The sequence below is a fragment of the Eurytemora carolleeae genome, unplaced genomic scaffold, assembly GCF_000591075.1.
Source record: "Eurytemora carolleeae unplaced genomic scaffold, Eaff_2.0 scaffold133, whole genome shotgun sequence".
NCBI lineage: Eukaryota > Metazoa > Arthropoda > Copepoda > Calanoida > Temoridae > Eurytemora > Eurytemora carolleeae.
This window is the reverse complement of record NW_019396188.1, coordinates 273647-288886: the sequence shown is the minus strand read 5'-3', so window position 1 is coordinate 288886 and position 15240 is coordinate 273647. Positions and strand designations below refer to the sequence as shown.

The window sequence follows — 15240 nt, the reverse complement described above, 5'->3', positions numbered from 1 at the left end:
TGTTTGGGGCTGATTTAATTTTTTCTTTAATTGTGTTTTCTTGGCATGCTATGGTAGAACAATCTACAATATTAATTTATTATACAATAAATAAGATAATATTGTTTCTACAATGTGTATCAATTGTCAAACAAACAACTGTACTTGGTCTTTTATGTGTCTAGATTTCACATTATCTAGATCTAGAAGATTTCTAGATAATTTCTTGAATGTTTACTGTTCAGTTTATCTAGATCCCGAAATTTTTGGAAAAGAAGAATTGATCCTCTAGAAGGTTCAGATTATCTAGATCACATAAACAGGAAGCGATTATGTAGAAGGTTTATATTGTTTAGAAGAAAATTTCTAGAGAAAAAAGAACAAAAAAACAAATTATCTAGATATAGAAGATTATATATTAATAAACTTATTGTATATATAATACTTTAAACAATAATTATTTTTCAAGAGGTTCCAATTATCTTGATCTTACAGATTTCTAGATAAACAGGAATTGATCTTCAATAAAGTTCAGATGATCTAGAAGATGGTTTCTAGATAAACAATAATTGATCTTTTAGCTAACAAGGTTTAGATTATCTAGATCTTGTAGAAGATCTCTTGATCTAGGATCTAGAAGACCGTTAATCTTGAGGTGACCGATAAACTCGTTAAGATTGGTTTCGTCCACAAAGTTGCCGGACACCGCCACTGTATCCTCTAAAATAGAAATAATGATACCAATTATAACCAACCGACTATCATTCCATTAAAACCAAGTCCCCATAGATAATAATAGGATGGATATTAATGTTATCTAACAGTTGATAAATGTCACAAGTCTAGTTGCAAGGGTTCAGGCCAATGAATAGCATTACCACATGACTGCACACCAACAGTGCTCGAGGACTAGTTAAATCTTCGTACCAATACAAAAGTATGAAACTTTCAAGATTATTAATATTTCATTTAAAATTAATTATAATTATAATCTTAAATGGAATCAAAAATAATATTTTAAAACACATGCATGATATTCTTTCTTTTCTGTCTGGAAATTGATAATTTTAAATTGCGGTTTCTCTGTAAAGGTGACTTCCTCATTGCTACTCAGATTTAATCGTAACATAAGAGGTACCGTTGTGAATCGGGTGACAATACCTCGCAAGCCCATTAATCTTTTTTTTTAATCTTCAATGAATTCCAATTTAAAAAAAAAAAACATTTTAAATGTAATAAATCAAATCAAATCATGCTTTTAGGGACGTCCTACACCCACATCCCAAAATTGAAGTGACTATACTTAATCAATAATTAAGTGAGGTCTTACGATTTGTACTTTTTGTTAATTTCCGCTTGATTGTTGAATAAATTCTGCAAAGAAGTTATGTTATCGACATTATTTTTATCACGAAATGTGCGAAATCAATAATGAAATAAATTAATCTTAGTTTTCATGAAGTAATGAATAGGGAAAATAACTAAAGTTTTTAATATCAATGAAATGATTAAATATTTCAAATATTTCGATTAAAAAACACTTTGATTGGAGAAAAGGAGATTATTATGAGGAGGGGAGTGATTTTCAAAATAATAGGTATTAAAAGGTACTGTAAGCATATTTTCAAGGAACCCTACATGCAACTGTGGTCATGTCCGATTCACAACGATACCCTTAAAAGCTTTGTCTAATCAAGCATGAATTAGATATCAATGTTTACTATTTGAAAATTGACTATTTTCAAATGTGGTTTCTTTAAAAAGGTGACTTGCCTACTTCTACTGAAGGAAAACATATAGGAACTATCAAAATTAAACACTTTTAAATCTAGAAAAACGACATTATTCTTCAACATTATTGATCACAAAAGTTTGACGGGTAAAATCGAGCATTGCAATCTTTGCATCGAGGATTATGCTTACAGTCTCTTGAAGAAGTAACATATGAATTTTCCCCAAATCAATGTTATAAATATAAAAAAGATTAATTGAACTGACTAACCTGTATTCTGGACCTGGTGAGGTGATCCTGCAGGAACAAACAGGAGTTCACCAGCTCGCAGATCTAGAAAAGGGACAGTTCACGGATTTTAAAGTGAACTGCTATCTAAGAATATCTCTACATACTCCTGTTTAAAGGGGCTCTTCCTCGAAATACCCTTCTTTGTAAAACTGGCGTACCTATATAATCACTACATTCGTAAAACGCTTTACACTATTAAAACGATACATCGAAAAACGCTACAGTCATAAAACGTTACCAGATAAAACGCTAAAAATGAAGTGTGGATTCATTTGTACAGACAAACTGAAGTGTACGTACCGAATAGGACAGACAATTGAGGACGTATAAAAGCGTGACAAACAATCACGTTTATATAGAGTAAAAGCCAGAAAACTGAGGAATAGGATGACGATTAAAGTAATACTGAAGTGTATTTGATGCTGTTGCAAAGCAAATAGGTCTATTGTTAAGTTATTAAATCACTTATTTAGTTACATGGGTCTGTTTACAATGCAAAATAACTGTGTGTCATGTTTTTTGGACTATTTCAAGGCAAAGCTTGAGTCAAAGCTATATTTATCCCTCTTATTAGCCATGGCATCCCTGTTTCAAAAAAAGGACGCCAATTATGATGGGGCGCTATGAGGACGCACATGAAAACAATATTTATGTGTATTGGATGTTGTTACAAAGTAAATAGTTTTTCTAGTGACCTATTATGAAATGGGTCTGTTTACACTGCACAATGGACACTTGAAGTGATGACTTGAATCTAATAGTCGTCTTCCTTTTCCGGAGTTTTTTATTCTTATTGTATGGTGTTAAGGCAATAAACTTACCGACGGAATAATGCTGAATGTTATGAAAGCTGTCTATTGACGGATTAAAAACCGGATCCATGCTGTCAAAAAAAACAGGGTTCAAATCCCCAGCACGTTCTGGGGGATAAAAAGTCCATTTCTTCACCCCAGATACTAAATACATCCAAAAATGAGATCCAAAAGCAACAATATGAAGTCCACTTTTCGTCCCTCTTGGACCAATGAACAGACTTGGCCAGCTATCCCGGTAGAGGGATCCTAAAGGCGTTTTCATCAACAAATTGTGAGAAAAATATTGCGGAATTTTGAAATCTGCCGCCAACTTAGGCGCATTAAGCGGCAAACTCCAGTCAAAGAGGTAGTTTTGGGACGAGGTCTGATCCAAAAAGTCGTGTACTGTTTGAACCTTGACATCTTGTAGGTTTGCCCACTCCGTGGACTCGGGGCAGCTAGACTTGACGGTCACCTTGCTCTCACCAGCTTGAGATCTAAACAAAGTCAGGGATAATAATAAGAAACCGAAAATTCTTGTAAATATATATAACCCTGCCACATGGAAATAGCCTTAAGAATGATTTGAAACATGTATCACATGATAAAAATATATGTTTTCCAGCTGGTTCTTATAGAAATAAACAACAGAATTGGAGTGGATTTTTCTTAATGGATTGGTGGTCTGCTTTTGCACTTGATCAAACAAATTGACAGCCTTTTTTTTAGGGGAGGGGGTGGTAAGGTTGGGTAAAGATAATTTCTGGGCCAAGCGCAAGGGATCGTCAGGTAATAAAGTAGATGTTATCTAAAAATAATACATATATTTTTTTTTAACTTCTATTCATAGAAATCTATGAAAACGACAGATATAACCCCCTTGACTGCAGATGACATGATAAGGCGAATCGGAAAAATTTCTTTTGCCAAAAATTTTAAGATTGAAAAATCCAGACTGATCTGTATTATTAGATTTTCTAACTTTTAAATCCAGTTTGGAACTTAACTTAACTTTGGATTTAAACTTTTTAGATTGTGAACTTGAAATAAATTATAATGAGGGGGTCCCACACACAAAGGGAATACAGGAATTTTAATGTTATCCCTACATAGAAAACATTAGGGACTAGAGCGTAAATAAACCATATTGGCGTCATTATTGTGAAGTTTTTTGGGTGAGAGTCATAGTCATCTTTTTTCCCTTTTTAAAGTATTTCAGATCAAACACATTCTTCATTTTCCAGGGTTAAACACTGTTTATTGACAGTTTTCAAGCGATTTTGATTTTTCGAAAGTTTAAATAGAAATTATTTTTAAAATTAGAATCGAATGTCCAAGGTCCTGGAGTCGTGCGTCGTGTTTAAGTAAAGTTACAAAGCTGCGCTTCTGAGAAAATTGGGTAGATTTATCTTAAAGTGCGATTTTTTAAAATGCAAATTTGAACAGGTAAATATTATTCAATTTAATAGGTATAATTTGATTTAGAAACTTTTTATTCCAATGACTACTGCCAGGGAACATATGTTTTAATGTTCCTCCTTAAACCCCCCCCCCCCCCCCTCCATACAAACTTTGTAACCTTATATAGTCGTGAGTCCAGGGTTGGGAGGTGGGTGGGGGACACCCTGTAATTATAACACCTCTTCTTTTAGCAACATAATTAACCTGGAAATTAACATTGAAAATTCTAAACTTTTCTTCCAAATTAATATTTTGAATTGTTATGTAAATATGTATGATATAATGTATATCATGTTTTATTCGTTTTTGTAAAATGCAAATTGAAACAACCAGAAATGGTTAGGCTGCATCCCCGGCTCATTACCTTTTAGTCATTATTGTTAATCAAAAATATAAGTTGATTATACAATACAGAATAAGAAGAAGCAAGTTGCCATTTTTCCCTGTTATTACTAAAAAATTTCGCGGTTTTTCGTTTTATTTGCATTTTCATCCATGAAAATTATTGTAGACATTTTTTTTAACTTTTCAATATTCCAACTTTGACGTTACATAATCCTTCCATGGGTCATATGAGTTATCAGAAAAAATTGGGCCCGATCGGTTCAGCCGTTTTGGGGTTTACTGGATATAGAACGACAAAAAATAACAGACAACCCGAACTTAAAAAATAGAAGAATGTGTATAGTGTAGAACCTACTCTAAAATCTTCAATCGATAAATCTGCGGCAGGTATTCGTTGTACTGAAAGTTTTATTGCGTCTTTTCCGCCATGTTTAAGTTCTACGTCACCATTTTTGAATTCTTCGTCGCCATTTTTAGAATCTCCGTCGTCCTCTTTATGTTCTTTGTCACCCTCTTTTAATACTTCGTCGTTTTTATTCAGTTGGTCGACATTTTTAAAGTCTGATGGTTTTGATTGTAGCAGCATTTGCTTTTCAGCTCTTAGTTTAAAATACAGCCAAACTGCTTCCTGCTGCTCTTCACTCCAGCCCTCAACAATAACTTTATATTCCTAAAATCAATACGACTTTTTTCTAAATTTAATCATGGAGTTGTACAGTAGATGGATGGTAATTCAGATTTTGGAAGACAAAATATTTGAAGAGAATAGACGAAATTGTATACTGTGTACATTTAGGCTTTCCAATTATCTTAGATTAGTGGAACCTAGATTGGTTCTATCAATATAAAGTACGGTAATAACACTGTAACCAGAATACTGTCCTCTTCATTCTTTCTTTTAATTATACAATTTTGTAATTTGTAACTGTTGCAAAATCCTTATCTATAATTTTTTTAAGTAAAGAAAAAAAAAAGACGACAACCATTCAACTGTTTTCTGGTAACGCTATATTTCATATGAAATTAGACTCTTCTATTTCAATTGTGAACATTTTCTCTTTGTAAACATTGTAAAACAAAAACAAAACAAAAAATTTCGCGGATTTTCTAAAAAAATTTCGTGGATTTTCAAAATTTTCAGAAATCAAATTTTGTTAGAGGCAAATTTTGAAATTCGCTCCTCCATATACCTTCCCTGGGGTCACGTGACGTCCAACAAAAAATTTGGACCCGATCGGTTCAGACGTTTATTGGATACAAACGGACAGACAGACAAGCAAAGTATATATGTAAATATATAAGATTTTCTGAACAAAATAAACTAATTTGTGATAAAAAAAATGATTCTTTTTTACCTTTGATTTAGCTGAGATGATCAAATCTGGTTGAATATTTGACAATTTCAGACTTCGCAAACAGTAATCTTTTTTAAAAAAGGTATCATGTTAATTTTCTTCAACTTCATACCTAATACAGACAAAGAGAATTAAACATATATTAGAGTGGAATTTACTAGAAAAAAGTGTAAAACGGCCATTTTGTTGTACTGTTTCATACTGCAGGTGTACTTCGCATATTTGCGCTATATAACCTTTTGGGCCCTGGAACATCATTTTATAGAAAATCTAAAAATTAATATTGAAGAAAACCAAATTATGAAATAGGCTGGTTTCATAATTGACCATTGATCATTTCACATAGATTCTATGCCTTTCACTTTACAAACGATGATTTTCCGTTATAAATGGTGTTTTTTATTCACCTAATTCATTTTATAAAGTTTATTTAACAGCTAAAAAAAAATCGAATTTGAAATGGATAGTCTATGGAACATACTGTAATAATGTACTCCACTGCATATAATTTGTGAACATTTACATGATTTGTACACTTTGAACTCCCTTTCAGGCTGAAAGGGACTGACAAAATTCATACCGAGGGACTGTTTAAATTCCTCTTTAATATATATTCTATTCTCTTAGCATAAAGAACTTAGGGGGACATCGAAAGAATGCTGTTAATGAAATGCTGCAGATATTTAGTTTTTCATTGAACTCTTTAAAACTTTAAGTGTAAACCCATTGGAAAATTGTCAAGACAAGATTTTATAAGTTCTTTCGATGTCTCCAAAGTTATGGGTTTAACTGCAGCAAAATGACTTTTTCATTGCCTTAATGAATTTTGGCTTTGGTGAAGAAAAAAATTAGCATAATATGTAATAACAAAATGATAATAAAATTCATCATTTTTAATGAAATAGAAGTTAGAGCCATTCTTTGTTTTAAAAAATGATCTATAATTTTAGTCCCCCATAAACTGACCTATAGCTGTGTCGGTTAGGTTGAGTAGGTCACAGTATGTCGCGAGCACTCTATAGAACTCACAATTATCTTCATATTTTGGTTCCTGCTTTTCCAGAACTCTACTCAAACAAATAATCTATCAATCAATCAACTTCGTCTCAACTTAGTTATTTTAGACTCAATTTAGTCTCAATTTAGTCTTTATGATTAATTTAGTCTTAATTTATTAACTTAGTCTCAATTTAGTCCATTAGTCAAATAATCAATTAGTCAAAATAAGTCAGTTAGTCAATTAGTCAATTAGTCAATTCGTCAATTAGTCAATTCGTCAATTAATCAATCCATCAATCCATGAATCTATCAATTCATTAATCTATCAGTCCATCAGTTCATTATTCCGTCAATCCATCAATCCATCAATCCATTAATCCATCAATCCATCAATCCATCAATCCATCAATCCATCAATCCATCAATTCATCGATCCATCCCTCCACCTATCCATGAATCCATCAATCCATGAATCCATCAATACATCTATCCATGAATCCATCAATCCATCAGTCCACCAGTCCATCAATTAAATCAATCAATTCAATAATCAATAAATCAATCATTAAATCAATCAATAAATCAATCAATAAATCAATCAATACATCAATCAATACATCAATCAATAAATCAATCAATAAATCAATCAATAAATCAATCAATAAATCAATCCACCTGAGTTTCTGATTAAGGAACTTGACACCCTCCTTGGTACTTGTAGCTTGGTAGAGCCTTGAACTTGGGTTTAAATTACTCGCAACAACTCCCGAATTGCAAGCATTTTGTCTACGCAACCATGTAGCAAACGCTACACGCGCAACAGGTTCGTCAAAGTCTAACTTAGCGCGCTTACTTTCTGAAATAAGAAAAAGGTTTTGTTTCAAGCTATTAACCAACATACATGGATAATTGATATATACCTTTGTCCATATTCGTTTCAGTAAATATCTTTGACAAGATTAAAGATTTTGCATTTTCCTTAAAGCATACAGTTTAGAATGAACACCTATGATTTTTGTAGAGCCTTCAAAAGGAGTGTTTAAGAAAAAATTTTAAAACATTCTTTTTTTTCTATATTCTCAACTCATTGTAAAAATGAACATCTAAAAAAGAGACCGTCAACTCATTTCAATTGACCCTCCGATTGAGGGGAATTCCCGATTCACAACGGTACCTTAATTATCATTATCTTATTTTACAATTTAAAAAATGTTTTCTTCCGCATTATTTCTAAAGCAAGAAATGTGCAAGTTAATTATGTAGAGAACCCACAATTGAAAATTATCAGTTTTCACAAAACACAAACATGGATATCTTATTCCAACCTGATAACAAATCTTTAAAGCGTACCGTTGTGCATTGAGCATGCCACTCTACTAAAGGACATTGAATTCAAACTACGTTTTTAGTAATGACTATATTTCTACCTTTGTATGTTAAAGTGGGGATACAGTCGGCTTCATTATCCTCGCCACTTTCCTCCAAATCTGCTGCAGGAAGAATATTAAAGATCTATTTTTTTCACAAACACCCCTCCCTAGTCCCCACCCTCTACCATCCAGATTGAAAATCATTTGTGGAAGAAACTTCTACTTTGCTGTTTTTTATTTAATATTAATCTACCTTTAAAATGCAATCGCCCAAAGATTTTAGTGAATTTTGAATACTTTCGAGAATTTAAACATGGGAATTATGTGCCGACTTTTGTATCGTCTTTGTTCCGCGCGGCATTATTATTACTCGTTAAATACAATTTTAGTTCAGTGATAACCAGAAAACAATGAAGTAGGAAGACAACGTTATAGCAATACTTAGGTGTATTTAATGTTGTCCGTAAAGCCCTTGTTTTGACCTACTATTTGTCATTTATCAACTATTAGATATCAAACATGATCTACATGTTGTCTCTTAAATCTGCTGTTTATTGGGACACCCTGAATTACTTATCATCTACTAATAGCGCCAAACTTTCCTTCTTAAAATACAAGAATAGAAATTTAGAATAAATAAATCTTTCAACTTTTGGCATTCTCATCAATTCCTCCAAGGTCCTAAGTCTACTTGCAATGCACTTGTCCTAACATAATTTCATGTAACCTTGGCATTTCATGAGTAAATAATTTGTAATTAGAACAATTGTACATTAAAAGCTTGTTTTTTAATTTAATTAATAATCTTTTACGTTAACTGCGCAAGCTATAATTTAATTATTTTCTTTCAAGAAAATTTCGACCGTTTAGAAAATAACTTCCTGGCTCTATAAATACGTATTTCGATATATTGTAAAACCTTTTCAATATAGTGTAATGTTTAATTTAATTTAATTTTGATGCGGATCCGGATCCTGGATCTGCACTGAAAAATATGGATCCGGATCCTGGATCTGCACTGAAAAGATTGGATCCGGATCTGCACTGAAAAATATGGATCCGGATCCTAGATCTGCACTGAAAAGAATGGATCCGGATCCTGGATCTGCACTGAAAAAAATGGATCCGGATCCTGGATCTGCACTGAAAAGAATGGATCCGGATCCTGGATCTGCACTGAAAAGAATGGATCCGGATCCTGGATCTGAACTGAAAAAAATGGATCCGGATCCTGGATCTGAACTGAAAAAAATGGATCCGGATCCTGGATCTGAACTGAAAAAAATGGATCCGGATCCTGGATCTGAACTGAAAAAAATGGATCCGGATCCTGGATCTGAACTGAAAAAAATGGATCCGGATCCTGGATCTGAACTGAAAAAAATGGATCCGGATCCTGGATCTGAACTGAAAAAAATGGATCCGGATCCTGGATCTGAACTGAAAAAAATGGATCCGGATCCTGGATCTGAACTGAAAAAAATGGATCCGGATCCTGGATCTGAACTGAAAAAAATGGATCCGGATCCTGGATCTGAACTGAAAAAAATGGATCCGGATCCTGGATCTGCACTGAAAAAAATGGATCCGGATCCTGGATCTGCACTGAAAAAAAATGGATCCGGGTTTAACAAAAATTATTTTTAAATTTTTTGTTTTATTTTGATCGCTTATTTTTATCCTATGACTTGAAGAACCATTCAGAAATGAGGAAATTTTTATAATCTCTTTTTTCAAAAATTCAGATTTGGGTTTTAGGAGTTCAACAGTTTTTTGTTGCAGTTTTTAGTTGATAAATTACCCCTTGGTTCCGGATCCGTGGAAACCAAAATCTTGCGGATCTAACGGATCCGGATCCTAAGCACTGGTTTATACTACATAAAAGAAATAAACATTGACAGAAGAACCCTCGATAGTGGAAGTTACATCATATTTTATCAGTTTAAAAGGTATTAAGGTTTCTTGAAGGTCGGCGAGAATCAACATATTTTATAAATCTATTAAATAAAAAGAAAATATTTATTTTAATCTAACGCATTATTTGAATAATTGCTGAGGCCGATCGTCTTTAATCCTTAGCCAAGCATACAAAAATGTGACAAACAACGTTCCAAGTCTTTATTACTTTAAGTCTCAAGAAATCTTTAATCCTAAGCCAAGCATACAAAAATGTGACAAACAACGTTCCAAATCTTTATTATTTTCAGTCTCAAGAAATCTTTAATCCTAAGCCAAGCATACAAAAATGTGACAAACAACGTTCCAAGTTTTTATTAATTTAAGTCTCAAGAAATGTTTAATCTAGTCCCATTACTTCATTTGCATTATTCACACCCGTAACATGATCCAGTGTGGACTGTGGAGGAGGCCAGCACGAGATCTGTTCTATAGAATCCATTTTACAAAATACCTAATAGCATACGATCTGAAAACAATGACATCGGTATTTTTACGAGGATGATAATTTATTCTGAATATTCGATTACAAAATAAGGTTAAATCACACAACCATGCCAGAGTAAACTTTTTTCCGAGGCCTCGCGTTGGGAGGTTTTCTTTTCCTTTCCGACATGGAGTAAATAATAATTCTGCTTTTAACGTCCTTGAAGAGATATAACTGTAGGAGAATAGGATGAGGAGTAGGGAGCAGAGTATTATAAAAATACTCCGGCCCAACCCTGATCCTTCACACTTTAATTTATCCAACACCATACATAGAATTGGGATAACTAGTCCTGAGAGCCCGGGAGACATTCTAATATTTTCTCCCGCTCGTTTAGCCATTTGACAATTTGGATGTTTTTAGCTCGTCAATATGGACGAAAATGCTATTCTCGTCCGATGAGAATTGAGGTGGGCAGTCCGATCTAATGCTTCTTGACCGTGGTCCATTCATCGGATTCAGGACCGGGACGAGTAGAGGGGCGGGGAGCGTCACGTGGTGGACCAGGATGATCATCACGGCGAGGCTCAGACTTGCCAGATCTCCAGGAATCACCTCCTTCGTCATGCCGCGGTGCGCGATCACTTCTGACAGAACCACGATCGTCCCTAACCGGAAAACTTCTCCATGAGTCTTCGGTCGGTCTTGGTGGTACTCTGTCATCATAATCTCGACGCATGAAACGATCACCTCTTCTTGGTCCTCGATCGTCATCCCGGCCTAATCCACCACGGCGATCAGGAGATCTTGGGGGAGCATCACGTCTCCAATTTCTGTCGGGACTTCCACCTCGTCTAGGAGGGCTTCCGCCGCGTCTAGGACTTCCACCGCGTCTTAGATGACTTCCTCGCCTGGGTGGACTTCCACCGCGCCCATCTCTCCGATCGTCATCGTCTCTTCGATCCCGATCATCTCGACGATTCACGGGTCCCCACTCTGCCTCCTTTTTCTTCTCTCTGTCTCTCCAGCTGGTACCTCCGCCGGAACCTCCTCCGGGACCTCTCAAGGCTCCACCTTCATCTCGAACTTTATAAGCTCTCTCCGCCGCATCCTTCTCCCGCATTTCCCTTTTCTCCCTCTCCAGCTTCTCTTCAATCTCCAATTCCTTCCTTCTCATACGATCTGCAATCTCATCCTGTTCCTTCTTCCTCCTCTCCTCCTCCTCGTCCTCCCTCTTTTTCCTCTCCTCCTCCTCCTCCCTCTTCTTGATCGCTTCCTCATCAGCTCTCCTCTGCATCTCCTCCTCCTGCGCAATTATCCATTTTCTTCGTCTCTCCTCCATTCGTTCCTCCTTCCTCTGTTCAAGTCTCTTGGCTCGCTCCTCCTTCAGGTATCCCTCAAACTCCTTGGCTTTCTTCTCAAACACGTTCTTTCTCTCCTTGATGAGCCCTTCGAGATACATGTTCTTCTCTTCGGTCATCCTAAACAAATAATAATTCAGTTAAGAATAGTTTTTAGAAGATTCCTTAATTTGAACTAGTTAGAATCAAGTGCATTCAAAACCGTTGAATTTCTCAGTAACCCTCAATACAAAAAAAAGAAGCCAGCGCGATTCACAACAGTACCAATATTACCTTTAGTACCATAACCTAATAAATATATTTTTCAGCAAGTATCTAATTCTGGAGTAAAGTCCCTTCACTTTTGTTGAGAAACCATAATTAAAAATTGTCATTAAACAAAACCTTAGATTTCTAATTTAATGATCATACTAATGCAGACAAAACTTTTTTCAAGATAAATGTTTCCGAAAATTTCAAAAACCCCCCCCCCCCCCCAAATGTCCTTCTCAACCTTTAACACCTTAGTATTTTAACGCTTGCAGTTGCTCTCATTTTGGGCCCCTTGAAACTTTTAACTATAGTATTTGAGAACCAGAGGTGTTCACATTTTCCTGAAAATTCGATTCTCCCCGGCCCTTTGAAAATCGATCATAAATTTTTGGGTAGTAAATTAAACCATGAGAAAAACTTCCCTTTTATGTCCAATTTTTCAGTTTCTTTTCAAAAATAATTTTTTCATTCAATAAATTCATAAATTAATTGATAAAAAACCTGGATAAATAAAAAGTTTCCTTGCCTGATCATTCTCTTCTTGTTCTCTACATCCTTCTCTCTCTGCTCCTTCTCCTTCAGTATCCTCTCCTGCTCCTGCTCCTCCCACACCTCCTTCCTCTCTAGCTTCAGCACCTCGTGCTGCTCCTTCAGCAAGGGGATCTCCTCAAGACGTTTAGCGCGCTCCATATGATCAACCTTCTTCTCCTGGGCCTTCAGCCGAACCTAACAGAAGTGAAATTTTATGAATGTGGTATAATTTCAACTCGGTTTAACCACAGTTTGAGACTTATCGTTTTTTAATTTGTCTCAAGAGCCATATTAGAAGGTCAAAATTGCTGACATGATCATGCTCAGAATGACATGAGCATGTTCAGAATGTCAAATACAAAAATAAGATACGCATTCGATGCCCTTGAACAAAAATATGTGAACTATTTACAGAAATTCGTTACTTTCCACGGAACAATTCATTTAACAATAAAATAATCTTATTTCATCTGGACCCACCCCCTTATCTTCAAAAATAAAGCTATCCCCCGTAATTTCCGAAAAATTCTTTTATAATTATGGGTCCGTCCTTTCTTGTGCTACTGCACAACCCGTTTTGTCTGTGAAAAATGCTACATCCCTTGATTTTGCCATTCCAGGTTAAACTTAGATAGATAATAGTTACGCCCCCNAATATTAGTAATTAAACATTGAAAATTCCGTTAATAATGATCTACCTGTAGTTCCTTCTTCTCCTTCTCAAGCTCCTCGACCTGCCTCGCCATAATCTCGTCGGCGTCCATCTTGGCAATCTCCTCCTCGTCCAGTTTATCCAACACCTGGAAAACAGTCAGGGTTGTATATTTTCTAGAAAATTATGACTTGGATCCGGATTCAATTTTATTCATGGCAGAAACGCTTCATAATAAAATTGATCTTAAGCACTGGTTCAAAATATTTTACCTTCTTGCCGAACTCTGTATTCTTGAGCTGGGCTATCTTGTCCTGAGTATGCTTGGCCTGGATATCCCTGATCTCCTCCTCCTTCCTCCTTCTCTCCCTCTTATCCCACTCCTCCTTCAACCTGGCCTCCTCCTGCTTCTTCTTTTCCCTCTCTCTCAGCTCGTGCTGTTTCATCTTCTCCTTCTGTTGCTCCTTGTTGCAGTTCTCCAGCCATTCTTTGCGCTTCTCAATGATGTCATGACGCGCCAAAAGCCTGAAAAATGTTTTATGAATTTCTAATTTGTAAAAATTCAACATTAAGTGTCTTAAAAATATTACTCCGCCTATTTCCTTATAAAAACCTTCTTAAAACTAGTTTACATAGATCAACCCAGTTTTATATTATTTGAAGGTACCGTAAACATAAGCATTCCCGATTTCTTAGGAAGTACGTAATCAAACATTGTGGAAGGTCGATTGAAATTACGCCCGTAGTATAAAAAATGTGACTAACCTAAGATGATCTCTTGATTTGCATTGATGATAAGCCTCGACAATTCTTTTCCTTAGTTCAGCATTCTCAACTACATTCCTGAACAAAGATTTAGTTTTCTCAACTACATTCCTGAACAAAGATTTAGTTTTCTTAACTACATTCCTAACAAAAATTTTGTTTTCTCAACTTCATTCCTAACAAAGATTTAGTTTTCTCAACTACATTTCTATCAAAGATTTAGTTTTATCAACTACAAGCCTGAACAAAGATTTAGTTTTCTCAACTACATTCCTGTACAAAGATTTAGTTTTCTCAACTACATTCCTAACAAAGATTTAGTTTTCTCAACTACATTCCTGAACAAAGATTTAGTTTTCTCAACTACATTCCTAACAAAGATTTAGCTTTCTCAACTACATTCCTGAACGAAGATTTTGTTTTCTAAGAAGCTTTAGCGTTCTCTACAACATTCCTAAACAAAGATTTAGCCCCAAACGGGGCTGAGTGAGTCCTGACATATTCTAGAAAAAAAATTTAATTTTACGTCTTCACATAGTACGCGTACTGCATGTATAATTGTATGACAACACCGTAGAAAGAACGAGCAAAGAGTCTGTGTGTATATATTAACCTTTCTGGATGAATAGTTTGGATTGCTCCGTCTAGAGAGACCATCATTCTCATCAGCTGGGTACGAATTTGCTCACTAGGCATGGATTGCACATGAGGACCTGGAACAGCAAGCTAGGTTTAAGAACAGCATGGGTATAATTCATCAAGCTCTGGTGGAAAAAAATGTTGACTTGAAAAAGGCTTGTTTTATCATCCATTCTTGACAAAATGCGGGGTTAGTTGGGGAGAAATTTTGTCAACATTATTAAAATCAATGTCATTCGATTTCTTAAACTTCTTATGAACCATTTATTCCAAAATTGAAACTTCTCTGACAACAGGAAACAGATATTATGAATAGCGACAGGTATTTCAG

General features: G+C 35.1%; 2 protein-coding genes across 5 annotated transcripts in view; both read right to left on the bottom strand.

Moving 5' to 3' along the window:
• Positions 1 to 377: 377 nt before the first annotated feature.
• On the bottom strand, positions 378 to 10750 carry LOC111697640 (bifunctional arginine demethylase and lysyl-hydroxylase JMJD6). 4 transcript variants are annotated; one of them, XM_023467708.1, is made up of 10 exons: positions 10661 to 10750; positions 8384 to 8446; positions 7632 to 7812; positions 6924 to 7024; positions 5958 to 6025; positions 4958 to 5272; positions 4376 to 4461; positions 2824 to 3293; positions 1982 to 2044; positions 378 to 699 (listed from the first exon to the last, which is right to left on the bottom strand). In XM_023467708.1, exons 1-10 carry the CDS (start codon positions 10722 to 10724, stop codon positions 557 to 559), a joined length of 1554 nt encoding a protein of 517 aa, XP_023323476.1. In that variant the 5' UTR covers positions 10725 to 10750; the 3' UTR covers positions 378 to 556. The 4 variants fall into 4 exon arrangements, with proteins under 4 accessions (XP_023323476.1, XP_023323480.1, XP_023323479.1 ...); XM_023467712.1 differs by having other exon boundaries at positions 3212 to 3293; XM_023467711.1 differs by having other exon boundaries at positions 4958 to 5251.
• The window catches only part of LOC111697639 (eukaryotic translation initiation factor 3 subunit A), a 16240-nt gene continuing 11750 nt past the window's right edge, over positions 10751 to 15240 (bottom strand). Inside the window, exons 15-20 of the mRNA XM_023467707.1 lie at positions 14884 to 14983; positions 14271 to 14348; positions 13778 to 14030; positions 13552 to 13653; positions 12849 to 13048; positions 10751 to 12190 (exon numbers count right to left, since the gene is read on the bottom strand). Coding sequence (XP_023323475.1) covers positions 11194 to 12190; positions 12849 to 13048; positions 13552 to 13653; positions 13778 to 14030; positions 14271 to 14348; positions 14884 to 14983 — 1730 coding nt within the window. The 3' untranslated portion in view covers positions 10751 to 11193. The remainder of the gene's footprint in view (positions 12191 to 12848; positions 13049 to 13551; positions 13654 to 13777; positions 14031 to 14270; positions 14349 to 14883; positions 14984 to 15240) is intronic.